The following is a 27,812-nucleotide window of genomic DNA, read 5'->3' on the forward strand; positions in this document are numbered from 1 at the left end:
CTGGGTTGGGAGAAAAGACCCGGGCAGGGCTCGGGAGCGTAGGCGGGTCGAAAGAGGAAGCTGGGCACGTGACCCAGGAAATGGAGGGCAGGGCACTGTGCGCATGCTCAAGTGCGGCGCTGCCGAAAGACGCATCGCGCAAGCGCACATTTGCGGACGCCGCACAGCACAGGGCGGTTGGTGACATGAAGGAGACTGACCTATTTCTTCAAAAGGTGTCGGCATTGCAGGTCGTGTTGCAGCTGCGAATGTACCTGGGGTCAGGGACCGGGACTGGGACCTTTGGCGAGATGCAGCTCTTACGTAACGTCCCTCTACCTGCACTGCACTGAAGAATGCCCAGCTGGGGGCGGGGTTGGGAAAGAGCTAAAGAACCTTCAAGCGAGGAGGAGCACTTCTCTTGACCTCCCAGAGCACCAAAACACAGTTGCAGTTGCCCATCCCTTCCCCATGACGGTGTTTTGTCTGGCAACTCCCGATGGCCTCTCCAGAAACGAAACGTCCAAGATCTCTTTTTAGGCTAGGGATGTAGCTCAGAGGTAGAGTGCTTGTTTAGTATGTTCAAGGCCCTGGGTTTGATTCAACAACCACAAAATCGATACACCCCTTTTCTTTCTCTTTCCGAGTGTGTGAGTGTGGTGTGTGTGTGTGTGTATGTGTGTGTGTGTGTGTGTGTGTGTGTGTGTGTGTGTGTGTGTGTGTTTAGAGACAGATTTTCTCTGTGTAGTCCTGGCTGCCCTGGTACTTGCTCTGTAGACCAGGCTGGTCTCGAACTCAAGCGATCCACCTGCCTCTGCCTGCCAAGTTCTTGGATTAAAGGCATGCACCACCAATGCTCGGCTCAAAATAATGCTTTCCTAAAAATATTTAGAGACATATCCCCCCCCCCCGCTTGTTCTCCACATTAGGCTGGTATCCGGGGCTATTTGGTCCGACGTCAATTCCAGAGCCTTCGAGCTGAGTATGAAGCAATTGTACAAGAGATCGAGGGTGACCTCAGCACACTTCAGTGGACCGGGGGCTGGATTCCCAAGCCCATATTTCTCCCAGAGGTAGTACACACCCCAGGGGGAGAGGAAAGGAGAACCTGGTACAGGGCTCTGATTTATTTTATGTGCATGGGTGGTTTGCCTGCTGTCTCTGTACCATGTGTATGCCTGGTACCCCCAAGGTCAGATTCACTCTCACACCCCAATACTCAGCCCTACCTATTTGCCCACTAGACTCTGGTTTCCAGACATCTGTGGGGGGTGTAACCCTTTGATTCTCATACCACTCCGATTTTTCACAGGCAAAATCTCATCACTCCCGAAAAGCAGAGAAAGTACCAAACCCAGAGCAAAAACTGTGCAGCCATTTCCCATGTAAAGACTCGGAAAAAGATGGCATCTTGGAGGAGATGGTGCTGAAGAAAACAGGAGGGAGCCCAGCAAAAGCAGAAAGTCTTTGCCAAGATGACAGCCCCTGGCTTCAGACTGAGCAGGGCAGGAAAGCCAGCCGGGGGAAAACCAGAGAGATCTCCCTGTCTGCAGAGGACAATGCAGGTACCTCTGCCTAGATGAGGGAAAGCCCCTGATCTTCTCTGGGCCTCAGCCTCCCCTCTGAGACATGGAAGGATGTGCAGGATGAGTTGCAGCCCTTCCTCACCCCCCTTCCCCTTGCCTGATGAGCACGCAGGGTTGCCAGGGTCTAGGGCTAAATTAGTTCCCAGTGTCTACCCCTCAAGGCGTTTTCCTTTTCCTTCTTCCTTCAATGAAGTCACAGATCTAGGACTGTCCCAGAACCAACATGAGCTCCAGGACCAGCGTAACCATTTGGCCATGGAACTGCTATGGCTACAACAGGCCATCAACAGTCGGAAGGAGGTAGGCAGTGAGAACCTTTCTATGCAGGCCAAGGGTGGGAAGAGGCCTCCTGCCATGCCTGAGCAGGCTTCCTCTGTTCTTTCCTAACAGTATCTGATTCTCAAGCAAACCCTGAGATCCCCAGAAGCAAGCCAGACCAGAGACAAGCCTAACATGTGCCTGGACCACAGGGGACAGGCCTGTGAGAATAGCTGGTTGCAGTCAAGCTGCCTCCCTAAGGACCAGCTCTGCAGAGACAGGACCATAGGAGAGCCACACCATGCAGAGGATTCCTGCCGCAAGGGCAAATTGCAACTCCAAAAATCCCCAGAAAGTCTATGCAGTACAGGCAAAGACACGGATGGGGCTAAGGACTGGGAACTATGCTATAGGAAGGCTGCACCGCATCTGGCTACAGCATTAGAGAGCCAGGCTGGAGGGGACAGGGTCACCAAAGGGCCAGACCACAGAGGACAGGCCTTTAATGAAACCTGTCTACAGCAGATGAAACTCCTAGAGGGTCAGACTCCCAAGGACCCCAAGTCTAGGAGTCCTTGTTCTGGAAAGGCCATGACACAGCTGCCCACACTCTGTGAGAATCCAAATACTGAGGACAAGTACTCCAGAAAGCCAAGCTATAAAGAGGCTGACTGCCACAGAGCCAGGCCATACGATTTGAGAATCTCAGAAGGCCACATGGGATGTCATCAGGACTGGAACAAGGTAGCCTGGATTTCAGAAGGACTAAACCACCCAAGAGCCAGCACCCCAGGCATGGAATTACCAATGAGCTCAGTCAGGAAGGATGGGAAAACCAGAGGACTCTGCTGTGGAGATGAAGATCTCTGAAGAACTCATCCTCTACAAGAGAGGACTGGTGGCCGGGTGTTGGTGGCGCACGCCTTTAATCCCAGCACTCGGGAGGCAGAGGCAGGCGGATCTCTGTGAGTTTGAGGCCAGCCTGGTCTACAGAGGGAGTTCCAGGACAGCCTCCAAAGCCACAGAGAAACCCTGTCTTGAAAAAACCAAAAAAAAAAAAAAAAAAAAAAAAAAAAAGAGAGGACCAGTGGAGGGGCAGCCCATGGGAAGCAGGACCGTCAGGCTAGGGGATGCAGGAGAGAACAGGTCCCTAAAGGGGATGCTATGAGAAGGTCATAAGGGATCTGGTGCCACCTCTGTCTCCTGTCCTCGCTCCTGGCCATTGGTAGCTATCAGGCTGAGCTGCAGGATTGTGCTGGCACAAGAGCAATTTGAATTCATTGCTCCTGTGGCTTAATCCAAATTTCACCTTCCCTTGGGTAAGTAAGATGGGAGGATTATGGAGAATAAAGGTTTTTCTTGGGTTATGAGCTTGTCTGCTTGTATATCCTGCCTCTGACCAGGACAGATTCTGGGCCGTCTCATCTGGGTTACCTCCCACTCACATGGGGCATCGTCCCTAATGCCAGCTAGCAACCATGGCCAGAACACAGTTAGCCATCATCCTTGGGAACAGCCCCTAGGCTGATCACCCTTGGTCTCAGTTCAAAGGAGCCCAAGGCCTGGAGAAGACTGGACGTCTGTATGGGAATCTCTGTCTCCCTCCCACTGAGCCCAGGGTCTTCCTTTTGTAATGTAGCAGACTGGGCTGCAAAGACAGTTCAGTGTTTGCCTAGCAAACAAGGGCCAGAGCTTGATCCCAACTGCATGCAAACGAAAAAGGGATTGCATCTACCCTGCTCTTTCGAAGCACATCAAAGGCAGAACTGAAAACACTGCGTTCAGGAAAATGCTCCTGTCCAAGGTGCCTGCAGCCATCAGGATAAGAAGGCAGAACTCCACTGTTGGCGCAGCTCCCAGCCCTGACTTAGTTGCTTGGCAACTGTTCTGCGTCTGTGTGTAAGGATGTACTATGGCAGCCAAGAGAGTACTGGTATATCGAAATGGGGACCCCTTCTTCCCAGGCCGCCAGCTGGTGGTGACCCAACGCCGCTACCCCACCATGGAGGCTTTCCTTTGTGAGGTGACATCAGTGGTGCAAGCCCCATTGGCTGTACGCACCCTCTACACACTTTGTGATGGCCACCCCGTCACTGACCTGGCTGACTTACAGAACGGAGGGCAGTATGTGGCAGCTGGCTTGGAACAATTCCACAAGGTTCAGTGAGTGGATCGGGGCTGGCCAAAGTGCCTCGGGAGGGTGGGAGCAATAGTGTATCTAGCCCTTACCGCCACAACAGGCTTATTTTCCCGAAGCCTGGGGAGGGGCTGTACTGTAGGTGGTGGGAAACCTGCCTAAGCTGCATGATCAAATTGGTTGAGCTGTAACTCAGATTGCACTCTTGTTACTAAGGCCCACCACAACCAGGGCCAGCCTGTGGGAACAATTTCTGCAAGTTTAGGAATTACTTTACCCCCCACGCCAACTCAGGCCTGCCTCCTGAGTTCTCTGTGTAGCCCTGGCTGTCCTGGAATCACACTGTAGACCAGGCTGGTCTTGAACTCAGAGATCTGCCTGCCTCTGCCTCCCAAATGCTGGGATTAAAGGCGTGTGCCACCACCACTTTCCCCTGATGGACTCTTGAGTATGGTGTTACTCCTAAGGCCAGGTCATGGGGAAAGGCCAACCTGCAGAGTGGTCTCTGACCAGCCTTGCAATGATGGAGTCTTGGCTGATGGGCATAAACTGGCTACCTGGGGCTTAGACTTCTCTGAGGTGACCTGGTACCTGTCTGTCCTTTCAGCTATTTGCCTCCTGAAAGGAGATACCCAGGTGGGAAGAGCAGCCAACAATATGTAAGTCGGGGGAGACTGTAGCCTTCGTTACCCCTCCCTCTTAGGATTGCTCCAATTTGGTGGGTGGGACAGTGTCCTAGAAGCAGGAGGAGTTGTCTGGTCCAGGGGACATGCCACACCCACTCCAGAACCTGCTGCTGTCCTGGGTCAGCCCCTACTCAGTCCCTAATCTCCAGGCCAGAGGAATGAGTAAATGGTGAAATGTGGGCAAAGGACAGGAGTTATGACTCAGAATACAGGTGCTCCTTTCAGAGAGGTGTGAGCAGACTCCTCACCCCTGCTCACTGGACCTCCAGCACAACCAGATACGCCCCTACTCAATCTCTCCTGCACAATCATACTCACCCCTGCTCACACACTCTCCTGAACATCCAGACTCACCCCTGCTCACACACTCTCCTGAACATCCAGACTCGCTCCTGCTCACACACTCTCCTGAAAATCCAGACTCACCCCTGCTCACTTGCTCTCCTGAACATCTAGACTCACCCCTGCTCACTAGCTCTTCTGCACAAGTTTGGTTCCTGCCTGCTCACCCCATGTTCTTTTTTTTTTTTTAAAGATTCATTTATTACATATACAGTGTTCTGCCTACATGCCAGAAGAGGACACCAGATTGAATTGTAGATGGTTGTGAGCCACCATGTGGTTGCTTGGAAATGAACTCAGGTCCCCTGGAAGAGCAGTCAGTGCTCTTAACCTCTGAGCCATCTTTCCAGCCCCCTCACCCCATGTTCTTAGAACCTGCCAGTCCCAACCAAAGTTCTAGACTTTCTCCTGACTCAAAGGCCTGACTTGGGTTTCAGGAGCCACTCTTGTCTCGCCGCTCATGTGATGGGGCCTTTGGACAGTTTCTACCAGCAGACAATCCCTGCTGTATCCTGTGAGTGAGTATGAGCATCCAGGAGTCGTGGTATAGTCTTGTGCCTTAGTGAGACCAAGAAAATAGCAGTGGGTTTTTCCAGGAGCCCCATTAGAATTGGGAAAATTAAAATCCCAACATTTAAGTGGTTCTTGGATCACTTGGTTGGTGTGTCCCTTTCACACGTGGCGTCCTGGGGACCCTCCCCCTTACCTGGCCGTTCTTGTCTCAGTGTGTTCAGGAATGGGGACCTACTAAGTCCCCCCTTTAGTCTGAAGCTGTCCCAGACTGCCATCCAGGACTGGGAGATGGTACTGAAGCTGCTGACTGAGAAGGCCAAGTTACAGAGTGGCGCTGTACACAAGTGAGTACGGGGACAAGGGAGGCCAGGCACCCCAAGAGCCCCACAGTTCTGTCTGCTCTCTCTTAAAGGTGAAGAGGTCAAAGGAGGCATGTCCTCTCCTTAACCCGGCCCTTCAAGTCAGCCCAGAACCCAGGTTAACATTTCCCGTAGGACCAAAGTCAGAGGGGCCCCCAAAGAAGCTGGACCTACCGCAGTGCCTGCTGGGTAGAGAGCAGCCCTTATCGCCTCCCTTCCCAGACTCTGCACCCTCAAAGGGCTCCCACTGCCAGCAGGGACTGCTCTGGTGAGTGGCTCTTGCTATGTGGCTGTTGGAGAAGAAGAGTTCAAGGCCCTCCCCTATATGGAGCTGCTGGTGCCCAGCCCCTCTCTGCCCATGGGATGCTGGTATGTTTGTTTGAGGTGGAGGGCCACAGCTCACAGCAGAGGAAGTGCCCTCTGACCTGGGAGCTATGACTGTGTTCTCCTCTGCCCACCACAAGCTTCCGTTCACTGCAGGTATCCTCCGGGCCGGAAGTGTACGTCCCAGAGGCAGGGGGTAGGTGACAACGGGATGAGGGGACCGACTAGCTGAGGGGTCTATGAAGTAGTGATTTCCCCTTCTTGGGGTAGAAACTGCAGCTCACAAGCAGACAGAGAGTGGCACATACCATGCCGAATGCCTCCACACGAGGTTGGCTGCTCAACTGGCTACTTGGCATATCAGGGTCCAAGGGGACTTCACCGTCCCATTCCAGGCCTCCATTCTCCCAGATGAGCCAATGAGCATCACACTAGAGTGGAAAGCAGCCTGGCTTCACTGGGCATCTTTGTATGTCAGCATCATCTGCACTGTTCCAGGCTAGACAACCCCACAGGAACAAAAGCAGCTGGGAAGGGGGCAGACTATCTGGCCACACGGCCCCTTGCAAGCCTGCACAGACAGCAGGGCACATTGGGGAGCAGGAGAGGAAATAACAGTTAACAAGTGGGTTCTAACTCAGTGTCCCTTCTGTGGGCCCAGGGTCACAAGGCCCAGGCAGCTCAGCCAGCCCCGCCTTCTCCAAAGGAGCGAAGACAAACTGAGCCATCCACTTTCTATGCCAGATCCCAGCAGTCCATTCAGCCAGGAAGCAAGCTCTCTCCTCTCTCAGTTCCATCAGGTGAGGGCCCTGGGGCAGGGCCTTCGCATCGCTCCCCCTATGCTTACGCATGTCAGGGACACACACTAGCTCAGGTCATCAACACATGCTGAGGGATGTCACAGGGGGAGAACGATTCAGCCATGCTTTGTGCCCATTTTCTATCTGCATGTCACTCGCTTCTTTCATAGGGAGTTATATAAATAATACACAGGGGGAGCTGGAGAGATGGCTCAAGGGTTAAGAGCACTGGCTGCTCTTCCAAAGGTCCTGAGTTCAATTCCCAGCAGTCACATGGTGGCTCACAACCGTCCATAATGAGATCTGGTGCCCTCTTCTGGCCTGCAGGCATACATGCAGACAGAACAGTGCATACATAATAAAAATCTTTTAAAAAATGTACATAGAGAAGACAAGGCTTAAAGCTACGAGGTTCAGAGGGAGGTGGAATTACAGGTGGAGCTAAAGGCTGAGGGAAGGAACCAGGATAGCAGGTGGAGGCCCAGAAGGCTGAGTACCCCCTCAGCCTGGGCATCAGCCAATGTCTCCATATTAGGAGTTAAGGGCGTTTATGGGGCTTCCTACCCAAGGAAGGAGACAGCTGGGGCTCAGGAAGTGGAGGATGATGAGAACACCCGCATAGAGGAGCCTGTGGATCGGGTAAGCCTGTCAGATTGGGAAACCTCACAGAGACGGGCAGGTCTCTGCTGAAGCCTAGGCACTTCTTCCCGGCAACAGAGCAGATTTGTCTGAAGGCCTGCCTTCCTATTTCCTAATTCCCGGGGCTTTCTAATGTCCACTCTCCTTCCCTGATTTGGGGAGCCTCTGGCAGTGGGTGCAAACTGGGCATCCACGTGGCGCTACCTGTTCCACTTGTCCACTAGAGGGCAGCAGAGACGGTGGAAGAGGCCTTGTCCCCAGACACTGGCCTGGAGCTGAATCCTCATATGTAGCCCAAGCTCCACCATCTTAAGTGCCTGGAACTCCAGACAGAAACTGAGGACAGCCTCTCCAAGCTACCCCATCCCCAACTTCCAGCAGCCTGTTCCTGAGAAGCCACACCTCATTGGGCTCACAGTAGGTATGGCCTCCCTAGCCGGAGTCTCCCTCTTCATAAACCCAGGAAGTTCTGAGAAGTCAACTTCCTTATGTGATTCCCTGCCAGAGAAAGGCACTGCAGGCTGGGCTTAGGAGCAGGCCTGCCACAATAAAATATTTCCTGAGCTTTGTTTGCTGCAGATTTATTGAAAGCTGCTACTGGCCAGGTGTTTGCTGAGCTAGGTGCTGCTCAGCGAAGCTGTCTCCTGATTTGAGGGACTGGTGGTTGAGCATTTTGCCCAGGGCCAGCTCATTCTTCTTCCATCTGCCATTCTGATGTAGCCACTCTCCCTGAATTCCACTGTGACTCAGCCAAGGCACTGCCATGTGGCTGTGGAGGCCTCCAGACACAAGCCTGGTCCAGAGACGCAGCTAGCCCTTCCCATGGCTAGAGCAGGCCAGCAGGCCAGGGTAATAGAGGCCAGGGTAATAGAGGCCAGGAGACAGTTGCCTGAGATGACAGCAGGCAGATGGCTGCTGAGGGTGGGCGTAAAGTCTCCAGTGAAATCATTCTCTCTCTCTCTGTCTCTGTCTCTGTCTCTCCCTCCCTCCCTCTCTAATGCAAGAATGCAAGGTTTCTCTGTATAGCCCAGGCTGGCCTGCTGTAACTCCACATGTAGACCGGGCTGGCCTGGAACTTAAGAGATCCCCCTGCCTCTGCCTCCCAAGTGCTGGGACTAAAAGGTGTGTGCCACCACTCCTGACTCTAATGCTAAATCTCAACAACAGCTGAACCCACCAAAGGTTACAAACCTCCCCAGGTATGTTCTTTTTTTGGTGTTTTGAAACAGGGTTTCTCTGGGTAACCCTAGCTGTCCTGGAACTCTGGACCATGCTATTCCTTTTTTTTTTTTTTTTTTCTTTTTTGGTTTTTCGAGTGGTGTTTCTTTCTGTAGCTTTGGAAACTGTCCTAGAACTCACTCTGTAGACCAGGCTAGCCTCAAACTCAGAGAGATCTGCCTATCTCTGCTTCCCAGTGGTGGGATTAAAGGTGTGTGACACCACTGCCGAGCAACTATGCTATTATTATTGTGACCCTGAGGTAGACATGATCGAAGAGATGAGGTAGCTAAGCTCAGAGAGGCAAGCTGGTGTGTCACTGCCTGCACCTCAGTGCCGGGTCTGCTAAGCACAGCCGAACTGAAGGTCGGGGTTGGCCCACTCAAGAGGATGACAGCTGGTCTTGGGTCTTGGTCACTGAGCTTGTGATGCAAAGTGTGATCCCTATGATGGTGAGGACCATGCCAGCCACCGCTTCTGAGGTAAAGAAAACATCAAGGGGCTGGGGGTTAGCAGGACCAAGGAAGAAGACTGAGGATGCCTGGTCCTGATTCCCACCCCAGCTGCTGTCCCCAGATTGCCCAAGGGAAGGGAACTGTCACAAGCAAGCAGGAGAGCTGCTGCAGAGTAAAGGGAAGATAAGGGAAGGCCTCTCCCCCACCCATGGAAGACGGCCTGGGGAGATGCTCACTTACACCATTTCCTGACATGGAGAAGCTTGACTTACGTTTTCCACCAACATCTTCTCCAAGGACCTTGCCGACAATCAGGGTGAATACGATGGCCAGAGAATTACAGATAGGCACAGCTAAAGTCAGATCTGGGAAGTCAAAGCAAGGAAAATCCCTAGATGCAAAGAATGCCTTTCCAGGGGCAGATTATTTGCAAAATTTCTTCATTCTTCTTCCCTTCTTATCATCATCACCTTTACAAAAGTAGCACTGAACAGACATGGTAGTACACGTAATTTAATCACTCTAGGGGCCATGGGCAGGTGCACGCCTTTAATCCCAGCACTTGGGAGGCAGAGGCAGGAAGACCTCTGAGTACCAGGACAGCCAGGGCTACAGAGAAACCCTGCCTGAAAAAGACAAACAAAACAAATTAAAAGAAAAACAACAACAATTAAAAAACATCACTCTGGCCGGGTGTTGGTGGTGCACACCTTTAATCCCAGCACTCCGGAGGCAGAGGCAGGTGGATCTCTATGAGTTCGAGGCCAGCCTGGTCTACAGAGTGAGTTCCAGGACAGCCTCCAAAACAATACAGAGAAACCCTGTCTCGAAAAACCAAAAAAAAAAAAAAAAAAAAAAAAAAAAATCACTCTGGAGGCAGAAGGAGGCAGATGTCTGTGTGTTCAAGGCCAGCCAAGTCTATCTCAGGAGTTTCAGGACAGCTGGAGCTACACAGTAAGATTCTGTCTCAAAAATAATAAGCAAATAAAACTGAGTATCATGAGGCAGACACTGGGGGACAAACTATAACCCCAGCCACCAGGAGGCTGAGGCAGGAAGATCTCAAGTTTGAGACCAGCCTGGGCCATATAGCCAGACTCTATGAAAAGGTATATAGGGGAGTTCCTGGGGAGATCCTGTCAGTAAAGTGCCTGCCATGAAAGCATGGAAATCTGAGTTTGTACCACCCCAGCACCTGTGTAAAAACTGGGCCAGGCGGAATGTTCTGTAACCTAAGTGTTGGGAGGCAGGGGTGGCAGAGATGGGTGGAGCCCTGGAGCTAGCTGCTCAGTGAGATGGACAACCAGTGAGCTGTGGTCAGTGAGAGACCCTGACTCAATCACCAGAGTGGAGGGTAATTCAGAAAGACACCTAACATCGGCCTTAGCTCCCACATATATAGACATGCACTCCTCCATACACCACACTCACAAGATTAAACCAAAAACGAGGCCAAGTAGGATGTGCACAGTTGTATTCTTGAGTCTAGGGTGGCAAAACCACAGCAAGGAAGCTTTTGCAGAAGTTCAAGAGCACAAGTCTTGGGGGGGGGTAGAGTTTCTTGTTGGTATTTTGAGACAGGCTGGCCTAGAACAAAAGTATCCCAGGGCTGGGCGGTGGTGGCACATGCCTTTAATCCCAGCACTCGGGAGGCAGAGGAAGGCGGACCTCTGTGAGTTCGAGGACAGGCTGGACCGACAGCCTCCAAAACAATACAGAGAAACCCTGTCTCGTAAAAACAAACAAAAAAAAAGTATCCCAGGATGTCCATGACCTTGTGACTGTCTTCCTGCCTCAGCCTCCCGGTGTCTAGCTCATAGCCATTAATGTACAGCTTTAAATCCCTTTGCATTAGTATGCTGTAAATATTCCAGTGTTATAATGTATGAGCAAAAGCATGTTTGTTTCATAAGGTCATAATACAAATATGTAACCTGATGTATTAGGAACAGTCAACAAACATTTATAGAAAGGAAATTTATATTTATTGAGCCTCTACTGTATGGCAGGCATTCTGCTAGACTCTCCCCACATGCTGAATCAACCTTCACAATGCTTTGAGGCCCACTACATAAACCAGGAGTCAAATAAGGGGCTTACTCTTGGTCAGGCAAGTCCCATAGTGGGCTCAGAGGCATCAGAGAGCCTACTTACAAGGGTGTTTGGTGAACACCTATAATCCTAGTACCTGGCATACAGAAATGAGGATCATGGTTTGGAAACCAGCCTGAGTCAGACAGTGAGATGCTGTCTCAAAAACAATACAGAAGGGCCAGGGAGATGCTCAGTGGGTAAGCCCACTTGCCATCAAGATTGATGATCTTAGTTCATGAGAGAATCTGCAAAGCAAAAAGGAGAGAGCTCTTCCCAAAACTTGCCCTCTACACACACACACACACACACACACACACACACACACACACACACACACACACACAAAGAGAGAGAACAAATGCAATAAAAAACAATTATTAAATAAAAGAAAAAATTATCACACACACAAACACCCCCCCCCAAATAAATAAAACAAGTCAACACTTTTTTTTTTTTTTTTTTTGGTTTTTCGAGACAAGGTTTCTCTGTGGCTTTGGAGGCTGTCCTGGAACTCACTCTGTAGACCAGGCTGGCCTCGAACTCATAGAGAGCCTGCCTCTGCCTCCCGAGTGCTGGGATTAAAGGCATGCGCCACCAACACCCGGCTACAAGTCAACACTTTTGATGGCAAAACGAATCTTCCCTCTTCTGCTACTGTACGAGACTGTCAGACCAGCCCTAGTATCTGGCCACACACTCATAATCACCTTACTGGCCCTGTGACCCAAAGCAGGACCCAAAACAGGTATTCTCCCTCACTGACAGGTGCAAGGTTGGCAAAATATGGCCTCCACCCCAGGGGAGGTCTAAGCCAGAGACCCACCTGTCTATGGCCTCTACCCCAGGGGAGGTCCAAGCCAGAGACCCACCTGTGGATGCCAAGGTCAAGTAGTAGACAAGGGAGCCACTTTGGTTGAGGAGAAAGGGCATCAGGTACTGGAAAGAGGAGAAATCTGTCAGCAATTTCCTGCTCACTGAACAGTCTTACCTGACCTCAGCCTTCCCAATACTGCAACCATTAATACAGTTCCTCCTGTCCTGGTGACCCCCCAACCAGGAAACCATCTCATTCCTTACTTCATAACGGTACTTTCGCCACTGTTATGAGCTTTGTATTTAATTTACTTTATTGTATGGGTGTTTTTTGTCTGCATAACTGTTTGTGCACAAAGTGTGGACAGTACCTTCCAGGCCAGAAGATGGTGTCAGATCCCCTGGAACTGGAATTAGACAGTTGTGCTTTTCCATGAGGGTGCTGGGAATTGATCCCAGGTCCTCTGGAAAAACAGCCAGTGCTCTTAACCGCTGAGCCATCTTTCCAGCCCCTTGTTTTGTTTTTCGAGACAGGGTCTCTGTGTAGCCTTGGTTGTCTGGGAATTGTTATGTAGAAGGCTGGCCACGAATTCACAGAGATCGCCTATCTTTGCCTCCTGGGTGTTGGGATTAAGCGCGTGTGCCACCACCGCCTGTTCCCTCAATTATTCCATCTGCCCTACACTTAGGTGATCATATAGTTTCCATTTTACCAATGATAATGCCGAGGCTCACAGACAATAACTGACTCCTCCAGAAGCTTCTAATGAGTAGGAGACGGGCTGGGGCTCTGGCTCAGCGGCTCCTCCGAGGGAGCAGCAGTCCACAGACGCACCTCAGTATTCAAGAAGAGAGTCTTCATCTCCTGCAACAGCTGCCGGGCCCACGTCTGCTCATGCACTTGCTGCAGGCCTGCGGAGGCCCGCTTCAACAGCGGCTGCGTGCCACCCCACAGGGCGGCCACCAGCATCAGCGCAAGGACCTGCCCTGAAAGCAAAGGAGCAGAGAGTCACCCAGGCCATCCCGGCCTCCTCCGGCCCAGCTGGCCGTCTCCATCCCTCCCGCGCTCTCCGCGCTGCGATGAGTTCGTCTCAGCAGTCCCGGGGTCCAGGGTGAAGTGAGCTGGGAGACCCCAGCCATAGTCGGCGCCCGCGGAGGGGCGGGGCCAGTTACCCACCCAGAGACGCCGCCATGGCAACGCTAGGACCTTCTACTTCCGGGATCCAGGGGGCGGAGTCCCAGCATCCGGAAGTTGCCCCTAGTCCTCTTCCGGCCCCACTCACATTGCCTCTCTGCTCGCGTTACCGCCGGGATGGTGAGTTCCAGGCATGCGGTGCTGTGGTTTTGGGGGTCCCAATCGGGATGGGACGGGGTTCCCGGCACTGACACTCCCGTTCTGTCCCCACAGAAGCCCATCCTGTTGCAGGGCCATGAGCGGTCCATCACGCAAATCAAGTACAACCGCGAAGGAGACCTCCTCTTCACCGTGGCCAAAGACCCAGTGAGCGGCCGCGCGACCGAGGGCGGGCGGGGCGGGGCACCCGGAGGGGCGAGTTTGCGGTATCCAGACAGTGGGTGAACAAGCTTTGCGGCCTGAAGGGAATTCCTCTGAAAAGCAGAGAAAACCACCCTTACCTGGCGGGGTAATGGAGCGACCGCATTCTGCCTGGGAGACCTAAGATAAATTAATGGTTGATAGGAAAGAGTACCGAGGGAGGAGAAAAATAAGAGACTGTGTGGTAGGGGGACTGGGAGAGGATGTGCTCTAATGTCTCGAGGGTGGGAAGAACCGGAACGAACCACCTCTAGAGTCTGGAGGACTGTGTCGTGGGGTCTTGGGGTTGAAGTCTAGACTTAACAGGCACCTCGCCCTGGCTTGGATCCCTAGCACCAAAAAGGAGGAAAAAGACGTGGACCTTAGTGAGGCTGTTCCTAGGCTTGTCTGTTCAGTCCCATGGTGATACTCGGGGCACAGAGTCTTTGGGTACTGCATTTTGAGGCGTTGCACATGGAGACAGTTAACTGATGGCTAACATTGGGTAGTCTGAAGTCAGAGTTTGATGTGAGTCCTAACTCCTGCACCTACATGACATGTAGCCTTTCTAAATTACAATTTTCCCTCTTAATGAAACATGGAACTTTAAGTTCCTCCTTCAACAAAATGAGGTCATTCTTGTAAATAGTTTTTCACTATACCTGGTGTGTGTTAGTCACTTACATTTTATGTTTTTTTTTTTTTTTTTTCCCGAGACAGGGTTTCTCTGTGGCTTTGGAGGCTGCCCTGGAACTCCCTTGGTAGTCCAGGCTGGTCTCGAACTCACAGAGATCCGCCTGCCTCTGCCTCCCGAGTGCTGGGATTAAAGGCGTGCGCCATCAACGCCCGACACATTTTATGTTTCTTAGACAATTTATTGGAGCTTTACAGCTGCCCTTTAAAGAAAGCTGTTGGCAAGGATGAGGTATCTTTCTGAGCTGGCCTGTGCCTCCCCATCCTCCTGTGTCAGCCTCCGCACACAGCGTGTCCTTACCCTTTAAAATACGTATATTTATATGTAATGAGTTTGTTTACTGTGTGTATGGGTGTTTCGCCTGCATTGTAAATCTGCGGTGTGTATGCCTCCTGCCTGAGAAGGCCAGAAGAAGGTATCAGATCCCTGGTACTGGAGTTACAGATGGTGTGGACTGTCATCTAGATGCTGGGAATCAAACCCACGTCATCTGGACGAGCAGCCAGTGCTCTTTAACCTCTGAGCCAGCTCTCCAGCCCTTTTAAAGATAGCAAAGTTAGCTGGGCAGTGGTGGCACACTCTTTTAATCCTAGCACTGGGGAAGCAGAGGCAGGTGGATCTCTGTGAATTCGAGGTCAGTCTGGTTTACAGAGCAAGTTCCAGGACAGCCAGGGCTACACAGAGAAACCCTGTCTTGAAAAACAAAAACAAACCAACAAAGACAAAGTTAAAATTTCAGTGGGAAGAAGCACATTTAAAATCACAGTAAGCGACAAAGAAGCACTAAGAGTCCGTATATCCTCGCTGCCATCTGTCCCGATTGGACAGGACACCAAAGATGGTTCCAGACAGAAGTAGGTAGTAAGGGTGCTGTTGCAGGCCTACTAGTGTCAATACCGATTACCTTTAGGAAGAGAGGACCCTCCTCTAATAAATGAGCAGAAGACAGACTTGGCTTGGCTGGAGTCTACAGAGGGTTTGTAGGACTGAATAAGCTCTTGCTTTTTCTGGGGAGTGACCCCTCCTGCCATTTCACTCTTCCAGATTGTCAATGTGTGGTATTCCGTGAATGGCGAGAGGCTGGGCACCTACATGGGCCATACTGGAGCTGTGTGGTGTGTGGATGCTGACTGTATCCTTTTTGCTGTGGGTCGGCCAGCCTTGGAGATGCTGACTGGGAGGGTGGGAGTTTGCCCTGCTATGGTGCTCTGGAGAGTAAGTCTCCCTACTCCCAGCTAACTCATTGGTTGGGGGAAACAGGACAAGTTTTAAGTTCTGGATTGAAGGTCGGAACATCTGAGGTAAATGACGAATTCTCTTCAGGGCTGGATTGGGAGATGCTTTAGATGGCTTCCAAGGGAACATGGTTTCAGGTGGACTTAGTCATTGTGTGTGTAATGAATCTGTGTGTGCAGGTCATGTGCTTATGGAAGCCAGATGTCAGCATCAGGTGTCTTCTTTGGGCATTCTTCAACCTTTCAACCTTTCTTCTTTTTTTTTTTTTTTTTTTGAGATAGGGTTCCTTCTTTTTTTAATATTTCATTTTTTTTAATATTTCATTTATTATGTATACAATCTTCTTCCGGCATGCCAGCAAAGGGCACCAGATCTCATTCAAGGTGGTTGTGAGCCACCATGTGCTTGCTGGGAATTGAACTCAAGACCTCTGGAAGAACAGTCAGTGCTCTTAACCTCTGAGCCATCTCTCCAGCCCGAGATAGGGTTCCCTTATAGTTTTGGAGCCTGTCATGGAACACGCTCTGTAGACCAGGCTGGCCTCAGACTCACAGAGATCACCTGTCTCTGTCTCCAAGCACTGGGCTTAAAGGCATACACCACCAATGCCCAGCTCCTTTCTTTTGAGAATCTTTAGTTTTATTTATATGATTGTTTTTCCTGTGTGTGTGTCTGTGACCATCTGTGCGGTGCCAGCATATTAGATACCATGGAGGTGCTGGGACTCTAGCCTGGGTCCTCTAGAAGAATAGCAAGTGTACAAGTGCTCTTAACCACTGAGCCATTTTTCCAGTGCCCCCACTCCTACCGCTTCTCACTATGTAGCCCTGGCTGTCCTGGAACTTGCTCTGTAGACTAGGCTGGCCTTGAACTCAGAATTCTGACTGCTTTTGCCTCCTGAATGCTGGGATTAAGGACACATATCACCACTGCCAATCTCTTTTTGAGATAAAAACCAGATACAGCCTTTCACCACTGATTCTGGAATTCACTGAATAGCTAGTCTTGGCCATCCAGTCACTGAACTTCCTGTCTTTACCTCTCAGCACTGGGCTTGCGGGCACACCCTATGCATGCTGGGGATTCAGTCTGAGGTCCTCTTGATTGCACACCTCGTGCTTCAAGTGCTGAACTGTCTCTCCAACACTAATGATTTTTATTTTATCCTGTGTCTAAAAATGATTTGACTAGTATGTATGCGTGTCTGGTGCCCTCCAGAGGCCAGAAGAGGCCATTGACTCCCTGGAACTGGAATTGTGAGCCACCATATGGGGGTTGGGAATCTATCCTGGGATCTCTAGAACAGTCAGTGCTCTTCACCACTGTACCATTTCTTAAGCACAAGTCATATTTCTTTCTTTATTTTTATGTTTTTGTTTTGTTTTTTTGAGACAGGGTTTCTCTGTATTGTTTTGGAGGCTGTCCTGGAACTCCCTCTGTAGACCAGGCTGGCCTCGAACTCACAGAGATCCGCCTGCCTCTGCCTCCCAGTGCTGGGATTAAAGGCGTGCACCACCAACACCCGGCCACAAGTCATGTTTCTTAACACCTTCTTCAGGGGACACCAAGCATGTCCTTACTGGCTCAGCTGACAACAGCTGTCGTCTCTGGGATTGTGAAACAGGTAAGTCTGGGTCACCCACTTTTCAGGAAGAGTTGACTAGCTACAGTGTCCCTGTCTAAGCAAATGTGGAGAGCTGGAGATGGGTGGTTTCCAGTCTGCAGAGACCACAAACAAAACAGCCAGGAAGTCACCCGGAGAAAAGAAGCTGCATGTTAAGATAATAAGCCATTCAACTGGAAAAAAGAAAATAAGTAAAGTGGGGAGGTATGGATATGGATAATAAGCTATGTTCAAGGAAGGCCAGAGAGGGACATGGACGTCCTGTGTGGGAATGGGTGGCCCTGGAAGGTGGGCAGCAAAGTGCTTTGTCACTTTAGCACAAGCAGGAATGAAAGCAAGGAGTGTCTGGGTAAAAGGCTAGGTCGAACCGTATGCGATGGCACACACCATATTCCTGCACTGGGAGGCTGAGGAAGGAGAATGGAGAGTTTCCGGCTAACTTGGGGTAGGGTAGATGAAACTCGAGCCTAAAGCCGGAAAAGCCTTGAGTGTGGAAGAGAAGAACTTAATTTCATATTCAGGGGGCGGGGACGTCATTGCCTTCACTCCTGATCCCAGCAGGTTCCAGTGGACCCACCTAGTTCAGTGTTCACACAGGTGGCCCTTCTTAAACTACAGGGTCACAAAACAAAACTAGAAGTCGGGAAATGGACCGATAGTGGTGGTGATAGGGGCAGGAGGGAGAGTAATCAGAGTATATTATATACGTATATGAAATTTGTCAAGCAACAAAATAATTAAAACACAAAACTGCCAGGCAGTGGTGGTGGCACATGCCTTTAATCCCGCATTCAGGAGGCACAGGCAAGTGGATCTCTTGAGTTCAAGGCCAGCCTGGTCTACAGAGCAAGTTACAGTGCAGCCAGGACTGTTACACAGAGAAACCCTGTCTCAAAAAACAAAACAAAAAACTTGGCACCCTAAGGAGTTTGATGAACAGGGAAGATTAGTGGACTGGGGAGTTTGAACAAGGGCCTAGCTGTTGAAGGGCTCACAACAAAGGGGAGGCCATTATATTCTGGCTACTGGGTGATTGCTGTACATCTGCTTCTGTGCTGGGACGTGCAGGAGAAACAGTCTGAGAGGGAGACTTAGCTGGGAACCCACGTTAATCTCAGGACTCATGAGGAGGTGCTGCAGGAGGCACTAGACAGACAGCTAGGGAGCAGCAGTGGGGAGGGGCCTTGGTAGGTGAGTGTCATAGTTCCTCCCTGCAATGTGAGACCAGAGTAACCTAGACCCTGTCTCTCCCTAGGGAAGCAGCTGGCCCTACTGAAGACCAACTCGGCTGTCCGAACCTGTGGTTTTGACTTTGGGGGCAACATCATCATGTTCTCCACTGACAAACAGATGGGATACCAGTGTTTCGTGAGCTTCTTTGATCTACGGGATCCAAACCAGATCGGTGAGGGCTAGGACCAGGGGGCTGAGCTGGAGGGTATGGCTTCAGATCCCAGGGCCTGACCTCTGCTGCTATGCACAGACAGCAATGAGCCCTACATGAAGATCCCCTGCAATGACTCCAAGATCACCAGTGCCGTTTGGGGACCCCTGGGGGAGTGCATCATCGCAGGCCATGAGAGTGGGGAGCTTAACCAGTATAGTGCCAAGGTAAGGCGCCAAGTGTTACCAGGTGACATTAGGTGTGGGAAGTACTCAGTATATGTTATAGTGGTACAAACAAGCATTTCCTGTCACTAGAGAGTGGTAGACTCTAGATGAGGTTCCTAGGAAAGCATTGAGAATAAGACAGCAGCTTAAAAACAGCCAGTATGCCAGGCAATGGTGGCGCACACCTTTAATCCCAGCACTCAGGAGGCAGAGGCAGGCGGATCTCTGTGAGTTTGAGGCCAGGCTGGACCGACAGCCTCCAAAACAATACAGAGAAACCCTGTCTCATAAAACCAAAAAAAGAAAAGAACAACAAAAAAGAAGGGGGGGGAGGGTTGTAGTAATAAAAAGGGAGGGAAAAATAATATGTTTACAGATAGGTGTGGTGGTCTGGAGCTATAACCTAGCTGGTGACAGATGGGACCAGTGAAATAGGAGGATCCAAAGTTCCAGGCTTGAGGCAAGCTAAGCTGGCACACACCTTTAACCCCAATACTTCGGGGGCAATGGCAGGGGGATCTGCATAGCCACTTCTGGGCCAGCCAGGCCAGTCCAGGTATACCTGGACTACAGAGTGCATTTAGGGCCAACCTTAGACAGTTAGTGAAGAGAAATGGCTCAGTGATTAAGAATGTTTGCTGTTCTCGCCAGGGACCCGAGCTCCATTCAGGCTGTTCACAACTGCCTGTGGCTCCAGTTCTAGGGGGGTTGGATGTCCCCTGACCTACTGTGCCACTGACTCATGTCCTTGGGCACATAGCCATACACATATTTTTTTGTTTGTTTGTTTTTTGAGACAGGGTTTCTCAGTGTAGCCTTGACTGTCCTGGACCTTACTGTCTAGACCAGCCTGGCCTTGAACTTACGGAGATCCTCTTGCCTCTGCCTCCTGATTGCTGAGGTTAAAGTTGTGCGTCAGCACTGTTCAGTGCTAGAGCACTTGGGGTGTTTGGGGTCAGTCGGGTTAGATTGAGGTAAGGAAGGGGTAAAATGAGAAGTCTGGCTTGGCTCAGGTTTCTGGGGAATGGTGGCTTGGGACTCCAGCAAGTCCCTCTCGCTCTTCCTTCTCCTCCAGTCTGGGGAAGTACTGGTGAACGTTAAGGAACACTCCCGGCAGATCAATGACATCCAGCTGTCTAGAGACATGACCATGTTCGTCACCGCATCCAAGGACAACACAGCTAAGGTCAGCCTGCCTGGGGTCTGCTGGGCTTTGCTTGTCCTTCGGCTGCACGTGCAGCCGGTCTGACCTACCCCAAGTGTGCCCATCTCAGATCCCGCTCCCTTCTCTCCAGCTCTTTGACTCCACGAGCCTTGAACATCAGAAGACTTTCCGAACAGAACGTCCGGTCAACTCAGCTGCCCTCTCTCCCAACTATGACCATGTAAGAAGACCCCACTCAGCCTTCCTGCTTTTGAGCCTGAGTGTGTGACCAACACTAAGCTGTAAATGGTGGGGAGTAGTGTCAGACAGAGAAGGGTCTCCTGCATTGTTACAATGCTGGTTGATTGGCTAGCTTAGAAACGTGAGCTGGAGGAACCTGCCATGGCTGCTGCTCCCTTTCCTAAGGATACTCCTACTGTGGAGATCTTAGCAGAGAACAGAAGCCCATAAATAAGTCCTGAACTTTCTTTTTTTTTCTCTCTCTCTCTCTTTTTTCTTTCCTTTTTTGTTTTTCTAGACAGGGTTTTTCTGTGGCTTTGGAGGCTGTCCTGGAGCTTGCTCTAAACCAGGCTGGCCTCAAACTCACAGAGATTCGCCTGTCTCTGCTTCCCAAGTGTTGGGATTAAAGGCATGTGCTACCACTGCCTAGCTGAAGTTTCTTTTCTTTAGGTGGTGCTGGGAGGTGGCCAGGAAGCCATGGATGTAACCACAACCTCCACCAGGATTGGCAAGTTTGAAGCCAGGTAAGGGGGAAGCGAGCTCTCCCACACTGAACCCACGTGGAGGACACCTTGAGAGTCATAGGGAGTGTGACAAACGTCTAATAGAGCAGATGGGGCATATAGGTGGCTACAGTGGTCATAGCACACCAGGTTGTTCCCTGACACTACCAATGGGCGGTAACACAGTTCCAGTCACTCCAGAGATGGAGGACCATGAGGTCAAGGGCATCCTTGGCCTCAGCCAGCTGCTAGCTCACCTGGACTACACAGCAGCGGAGATCATGAACTCTGCGGGCCTAGATGATCCTCTCTTTTTCTCTGAGCCTGAGATGTCCGACTATTTAATGGGCAGGGGTGTAATGTGCTCACCTCAGAAATGTGTGCAGATTAAGTAAGTGGAATTACTATTTAGTAAGCATTAGGCACTGGCCAGCACATGCAGGTGCCTGGTGTTTGCTGTGTATTGAAGCAGACATTTAGGCAGTCTTCCTCATAACTTCATTTTATTTCTTTCCCGTATCCTAATTTCTCTACTTTATTAATTTTGTTACATAGAATACTGTCCTCAGAAGTCTTCATTTTTGCAAAATGATGCCTCAAGTGTGTTTTGGAAGGGGATAAAGACTAAATAAGTGCTCCCCTACCCACCCTCCCCTCCAGGTTCTTCCATCTGGCTTTTGAGGAGGAGTTTGGAAGAGTCAAGGGCCACTTTGGACCTATCAACAGTGTTGCCTTTCATCCTGATGGCAAGAGGTATGGCCCTGTTGAAGGGAGTGATCTCAGGGGCCAGGGGTCTCTGCCCATTAGCTGTGTCTGGATAACCAGGCTTCCCCTCTCAGCAGCATCTGACCATCCCTGCCTATCTCTTTCCAGCTACAGCAGCGGTGGGGAAGACGGTTACGTCCGCATCCATTACTTCGACCCGCAGTACTTTGAGTTTGAGTTTGAGGCCTGAAACTGGATCTTCATCCACCGTGGAGGCTGCTCAAGAGGGTTTTAGACTCTTAGAAATAAATTAGTTTGGTAAAAATAGTTTCTAGTCAGCCATTTTGCACAGCCTGTCTGGTTCTCCCTCTTCACTAACCCACTTCAGGCTTTGTCTCTGCACCCGGGCGCTGCCTTGCTCTGGGTTAGCACTTTCTTCCAAGAGGCCGCTGCCTAAGAAGGGGCTCAGAGTGATGCTATAGTCTGAGAACATTCTCTCTTCCTTTTCTCTTGGTTTGATGGCTCCAGTGGGCGGGGCCAGCCGCACCAGCACAGAAAAGGGCTTGAGGAAACAGGTAAGGAAGCCCAACAGGGAGAGAATTCTCCAGGGGGACAGTTAGGACCCACATGAAAGAGAATCAGCACCTGAAAGCTATCTGCTGACTTTAAATGCCATGACACCTGTGCTTGTACATACGCCACACCCCATAAATACATGTCTTGCGTTTTTGCCTGGTGCCCTTGAAGGCCAGAAGAGGGTATTAGGCCCTCTGGAGCTGGAGTTAGACAGTTGTGGATTACTGTGTGGATGCTAGAAACCAAACCCAGGTCTTGTGCAAGAGCAGGAACTACTCAAACCCTAGACTCTCCACAACCCCTCAATGTATTTCTTTGGGTGTTTTGTTTTTTTTGTTTTTTTTTTTGTTTTTTTGAGACAGGGTCTCTCTGTGCAGCCCAAGCTGTCTTGAAAGTCAGTATGTAGACCAGGCTGGCCTCAAGCTTGGCCTGCCTCTGCCTCCCAAGTGGTGGGAATATACACCACCACATAAAATGATTTTATTGTGGTCCTGGGGATTGAACCTGAGCTTGTGTGTGCTAGGCAAGCCCTCTATCCCTGTCTTAGTTTGTAGTGCTGAACATGAACACAGTAATTTTTTTTTTTTTTTTTTTTCGAGACAGGGTTTCTCTGTGGCTTTGGAGGCTGTCCTGGAACTCGCTTGGTAGTCCAGGCTGGTCTCGAACTCACAGAGATCCTCCTGCCTCTGCCTCCCGAGTGCTGGGATTATAGGTGTGTGCCATCAATGCCCGGCTTGAACACAGTAATTCTTAGTTTCAGAGTTTTAACCCACTGTCATCATAGCTGGGGGTGTGGTGGCGCGCAGGCAGACATCTGCTGGGGAAGGAGTTGAGAGCTGGGAATCCGCAGACAGCAGGAAAAGAGCCACTGGTCTTGGAATGAGCTTTTTGAAAGACCTTTTTCAATGTCCACCCCTAGTGACACTTCCTCCAGTCACACTGCCTAATCTTTAAATAGTGCCATTCCCGGGGCTGGAGAGATGGCTCAGAGGTTAAGAGCACTGGCTGGTCTTCCAGAGGTCCTGAGTTCAATTCCTAGCAACCACATGGTGGCTCACAACCATCTGCAATTCAATCTGGTGCCCTCTTCTGGCGTGTAGACAGAACACTGTATATGTAATAAATACATAAATCTTAAAAAATAAATAAAAAAAATAGTGCCATTCCCTAGTGACAAAGCATCCAAATCCATGAGCCTATAGGGCCATTCCCATTCAAACACCACAACCTGTGAGCTATATCCCCAGCCTGTAATCATCATTTCTAAGGTGCACTTGTTCTTGACTGAGTAGAACACGTGGTCTTTCTGGGTTTGCAGAAGTCGAGGAGACTGTGATACAAGGAAGGGCACTCATTTTTTCTGAAAGAACCTCTTGGGAAGGGGAAGTGAGGCATTGATAGAGTGGGCACTGCCTGTCCCTGGTCCCTTCATGCTGGCCTCTCTTCACTGTCGCAGAGGAAGACACAAAAGAACAAGGAATAGGTATGTTCAAGCAGTGCCAATAGCAGCCCCTCCTTAAATTGCACCAACCACAGGAACTGGAAACTTATCTGCCCCTGCAGTCCAGGAAGAGGAGAAAGGTGGTTGCCTTGTTCGCAGCGGGCATGAGAGAAGGTCAGGTAGGCATAGCCCAGCTGGAAGATGTGGCCAGTCTAGGGCCAGGAGAAGCAGTGGGCATCAGGAAATGGTTTCTGGGTAGAGGGAATGGGCTAGTATTTAGTTAACCTGTGACCTGGATCCACTCCATCCTCTCAGCTACTGGAACCCAGTCTGGTTCAAGGGGCCCAGGATGAGTTGATCCAGCAAAGTCGCAAGCAAGGCACTCTATCTTCAATGTGTCAGGATACAGGCTTTTCTCGTGTGGGCCCTGAGCTCATCAACAGTGGCAACTGGATTCTTCCCTGCTTAGGTGACCAGGCCAAAAATAAAATAGGCCGAGTTCTTGACTATATTTATAAATAAATATGTGTGTGTTTGTTGCTATACCAAGTCATGGTTTGTGCCGGGCTGAGAACCATGCCCAACTCTCAGTCTCTTAAGGTAGGAACCTTATCTCTATGCTCTGGGCTGCCCCATTTTAGTCAGCTAAGACAACTTTCTGTGTCTACTCTGGCTCTAGCCTTCACTAGACTAGACCAATGGCCTCCTCTAGGGGTCCTGTCCTAGTCAAATGAAAACTAACTTCATCCTTTCCCTGGCTCAGGTTCTTGGTGAGCCCAGCCTGGGAGCAGAGCAAGTATCCATCCCAAAGAGTGGGACAGGCCTCCAAGAAGCACACCTCATAAAAATAGACCCTTTGGGAACCCCCAATGTGATGGGAATAACTCATTTCCTTGGGGACTTCTCGTTCTGATGAGAAATACTCATGTCCCTTGGGGTAATCTTCCTTTTTGGGAAGGGGTGCATTGCTTTCAGGGGACAGAGTGCCCAGAAAAGCCCCAGTCTGATAAGAGGATCAGTGTTCTTGGGATTAGTGTCTGCTCCTACCTTCTGGGAACTTCTTTGCCCAAGGACACCAGTGACTGCCAGAACTTTTAGTTACCCTCAGGGACTTTAGTCTCTAGGATGAAGTTGAAGCCGCAGTGAAGACCTAACACCTTTGTTCTCTTCCCTTTGCCCTCACCTGCCCTCCTACACCTGGAATCACGTGCAGCTCCAAGCAGGACAGAAACCAGGCTCCCTCTGCATCCGCACCTGCCCTCCCGCTGCTCACATTCTTCGTCTTCCTAGCTACCTCCTGTCCTTCAGTGGGTCTTAGAAATCACCTCATTCCCTGGAGAACATTCATATGTCACACAATAAGGTGCCTCTGCTAAGCCTCACCTCCCTTGGCCTCTGTCACTGGGCTGTCCCCCAGGGCAGCTTCTGTGCTCAGTAGCAGATAAATAGTGAATAGTTTTGTGTGTTGGATAGAAAAGCAGTTTACAGCCAGGTGTTGGTGGTGCACGCCTTTAATCCCAGCGGCAGAGGCAGGCGGGATTAAAGTTCGAGGCCAGCTTGGTCTACAGAGCGAGTTCCAGGACAGCCTCCAAAACAATACAGAGAAACCCTGTCTCGAAAAACCAAAAAAAGAAAATCAGTTTAAGCTCCCCCAAGCACAAAACCTTCCTCAGGACCTTTTCTCGGCACTAATGTGACCAGAAGGCAGGGAGCAAGCCTAGTCAGGCCAGGCTTTTAGAGGGGTGTGTGTGACAGATCAATCTCGGTTGCGTGCAGGGTTTAGGAATGGGCAGGAGCATCCTAGCAGGCCCTTCCTCCCTTCTCATTCATCCATGAAGGGTCCTGCAGCACAGAGCTGTTCCAGCCACTCCAGACAGGACAGAGAGCCTCGACCTCAGTACCCACAGCAGTTTATGTGTGTGTGGTTAGTGCCTAGTGTTAGTTTCAGCGCAGCAGCAGCCTGCCTCTGCTATCACCTGTTGCCAGGTACCTTACCACGCTTAGCTACATGACATGTGCACCCCTTAAATGTGCCTGTCTGGCGCCTCTTACTCCTTTTGCCTCTTTTTTAAGATTTATTTATCACACGGTCTGCATGCATGTAACCTGTACACCAGAAGAGGGCACCAGATCTTATTATCGATGGTTGTGAGCCATCATAGATTCCCAAGAACTGAACTCAGGGCCTCTGGAAGAGCAGCCAGTTCTCTTAACCCCTGGGCCAGGTCTCCAGCCCCCTTGCCTCTTCTTCCTCTTGTCTCCTCCCTGTTCCCTCGTCTGTCTGCCTCTCCTAAGTCCCCACTCTGACCCAGCCTTTCCCTCTCCCCCTCCCCCAATAAACCTCTTGCGCTATTGCACAGGGCCCACCAAAAGGCACCCACTTTGTCTTTTTTTATCCTTACACCTAGGCCAACATGTATCCATGATGAAGCCATGGACCCCACGGTGGGCTCCGCCAGCAACAGTTCTAAGCATGCTGGCTAGAGTGTAGAATACAGGGGCCCAGCCTGCTTTCAAGGATTGAGCTCAGGGAGGCCTTAGGTTAGTCTACACAGAGGAACTGGCAAAGGCTGGCAGGCGCAGGCTGGAAATAGCTAAGTATGGGAGAGTTATGGTGGGGATGGGAGGGGGTGTAGTGAGTAGACCAAGCATTTGCCCTGCTCGACCAAGGGACAAGATTCAAGTGTTGGAGGTGAGGGGGGGCTGCGACGGCGGACAACATGGACACAGTCAAGCAGGAATTAGCCAAGCAAGGATTAAAAGAGCCAATAATAAAGTTCCAGGGACCGGAAACTGGGGAGTGGTGTGCTGGGAGTATGGTGGTAGCCGAGAGTTGCAAAGCGGCCTGGGCTGCACTCAGGGTAACTGTGGCACAAGCCTCACCTGACGAAGTCGAAATGCATTCAGGGAGAGTCAAAAGCCAGGCCTAGGGCACCTTACCGAGTGCTCTGTTCTTGTGCCCCTGCTCTCCTTGGCCCCGCTGCTACTCCTTGCCCGCTCCGCTACTATCCCTTGCTGCTGGGTCAGTCCATCCCAGCATTCGTTCCAGTATTCGGGCGCGAGGAAGTACTGGGATCGCCCAGTCTCAGGAAAGGAAATGATGGCTGTTTCCAAGGACAGCGCCTCAGGAAGGGGCTGTTGGGAAAATCGCGATGGTCATTCCTTTCAGTTTGTGCTACTCCGTGAATCTCAAGCCCCACCCCCCAGCCTCCCTACTTGCTTGTATCCCGTAATAACACCGCATACGGAACCCTTTTCACAGTACCCCCTTTAAAAACTCCCTTAAATACACGTGGATAGTGTCCATGCCTCCAGGGCGACCCCTGGACACCGGGACAGAACCGGAGATCAGCTTCCGCTCGCGAGTGTTCAGCCGCAGCATCCTGAGGACCTTACAGCGTGGTGGTGCCCGGGTCCCCTAAGACAGACACTGAGGAACGCTGGGGATGGACTGATCCAGGAGGTCGCCAGTTCCGGCTGCCCAGTCCCTTCACCCTGTCTTCCCCCAGGTCACAATTTGGGGCATGCCCCTTCCTTTGCTCACTGATTCTCGAAGGAACGAGTAAACACCAGCAACAAAGACAGTCAGATTCAAATTCGACTGGAGCCCTGGCGACAGCAGCAGGTGGTGCTACGGAGCTGGGAGTTTGGCTCGGCCCAGCCTTGTTCAGATCACCTCCTAGAACTCCATTTTGCTTGCGCGACCCTGGGTCCCAGCCCCACAGACTCTGGTAGGGACAGGTTGGTGGCCTTTTCGGAAGGGACCAAACAGTTCCACAGGCATTTCCTCCTAGGCCCAGGTTCTCAAGTTTGCTTAGGACCGCCCTCCAGAATCCATTAAGAAAATCAAAGTTTCCTCATCGGTGAAATGGTGATGAAAATCTTGTCTAAAGCTCTAACCGCTGTGTCTGTCTCCAGAGGCTCTCGCCTTTTTAAAGTCCTGGGGTGCTGGCACCCTTGATGACTTCAAAAGAAAGAAAAATAACCATTTGTTCCCCTGTACCCAGGTGGGTGGGCTGGAAAGTGTGGGTGCGTTAACTGGGAACGGTCCTCTTTCTTGGGTGAGGGAAAATCCCTTGGTCCACCTTAAAAGCGAACAGCTTTGTAGCTGGCGCCCCTCCCCCATGTGGAAGTCCTGCCAGTGGGCCACCTTCACAAACCGATTCTGACTTTGTCGGGTCCTGAGCAACTCTAGCATCCTTTTCAATAAGTGTGAATTGCCCAAACAATGAACCGAGCCATGTTTTTTGATATAGGGACCCTAGAGGACCCTCTGCTCACAGAGTTTTAGTCTAGCAAGA

General features: G+C 50.9%; 4 protein-coding genes across 8 annotated transcripts; 3 read left to right on the forward strand and 1 right to left on the reverse strand.

Annotated features, from left to right (window-relative positions):
- The first annotated feature begins 76 nt into the window (after positions 1 to 76).
- On the forward strand, positions 77 to 2,849 carry Iqcc (IQ motif containing C). The gene is given in 6 exon segments (XM_013120256.3): positions 77 to 230; positions 909 to 1,052; positions 1,292 to 1,544; positions 1,759 to 1,865; positions 1,956 to 2,541; positions 2,544 to 2,849. Coding segments are annotated over 6 exon segments (1,380 nt in total). The 5' UTR covers positions 77 to 80; the 3' UTR covers positions 2,684 to 2,849.
- Dcdc2b (doublecortin domain containing 2B) lies at positions 2,843 to 8,191 on the forward strand. 4 transcript variants are annotated; one of them, XM_021232747.2, is made up of 9 exons: positions 2,843 to 3,986; positions 4,568 to 4,619; positions 5,426 to 5,502; positions 5,714 to 5,845; positions 6,083 to 6,229; positions 6,341 to 6,380; positions 6,846 to 6,984; positions 7,520 to 7,623; positions 7,848 to 8,191. In XM_021232747.2, the coding sequence occupies exons 1-9, from the start codon at positions 3,736 to 3,738 to the stop codon at positions 7,914 to 7,916; spliced, it is 1,011 nt and encodes a 336-aa protein (XP_021088406.1). In that variant the 5' UTR covers positions 2,843 to 3,735; the 3' UTR covers positions 7,917 to 8,191. The 4 variants fall into 4 exon arrangements, with proteins under 4 accessions (XP_021088406.1, XP_040612488.1, XP_040612489.1 ...); XM_040756554.1 differs by having other exon boundaries at positions 7,554 to 7,623; XM_040756556.1 differs by having other exon boundaries at positions 3,844 to 3,981.
- Positions 8,192 to 9,066: 875 nt separating this feature from the next.
- Tmem234 (transmembrane protein 234) lies at positions 9,067 to 13,460 on the reverse strand. 2 transcript variants are annotated; one of them, XM_021232718.2, is made up of 5 exons: positions 13,381 to 13,460; positions 13,039 to 13,190; positions 12,260 to 12,326; positions 9,569 to 9,661; positions 9,067 to 9,315 (listed from the first exon to the last, which is right to left on the reverse strand). In XM_021232718.2, the coding sequence occupies exons 1-5, from the start codon at positions 13,394 to 13,396 to the stop codon at positions 9,224 to 9,226; spliced, it is 420 nt and encodes a 139-aa protein (XP_021088377.1). In that variant the 5' UTR covers positions 13,397 to 13,460; the 3' UTR covers positions 9,067 to 9,223. The 2 variants fall into 2 exon arrangements, with proteins under 2 accessions (XP_021088377.1, XP_012975578.1); XM_013120124.3 differs by having other exon boundaries at positions 9,067 to 9,318.
- On the forward strand, positions 13,382 to 21,821 carry Eif3i (eukaryotic translation initiation factor 3 subunit I). The gene is made up of 11 exons (XM_013120123.3): positions 13,382 to 13,518; positions 13,612 to 13,704; positions 15,476 to 15,563; positions 17,226 to 17,291; positions 18,547 to 18,696; positions 18,775 to 18,902; positions 19,978 to 20,088; positions 20,198 to 20,287; positions 20,737 to 20,810; positions 21,450 to 21,542; positions 21,663 to 21,821. The coding sequence occupies exons 1-11, from the start codon at positions 13,516 to 13,518 to the stop codon at positions 21,742 to 21,744; spliced, it is 978 nt and encodes a 325-aa protein (XP_012975577.1). The 5' UTR covers positions 13,382 to 13,515; the 3' UTR covers positions 21,745 to 21,821.
- The last annotated feature ends 5,991 nt before the right edge of the window (positions 21,822 to 27,812 follow it).

The sequence above is a fragment of the Mesocricetus auratus genome, unplaced genomic scaffold (assembly GCF_017639785.1).
Source record: "Mesocricetus auratus isolate SY011 unplaced genomic scaffold, BCM_Maur_2.0 Super-Scaffold_100014, whole genome shotgun sequence".
NCBI classification, from domain to species: Eukaryota; Metazoa; Chordata; class Mammalia; order Rodentia; family Cricetidae; genus Mesocricetus; species Mesocricetus auratus.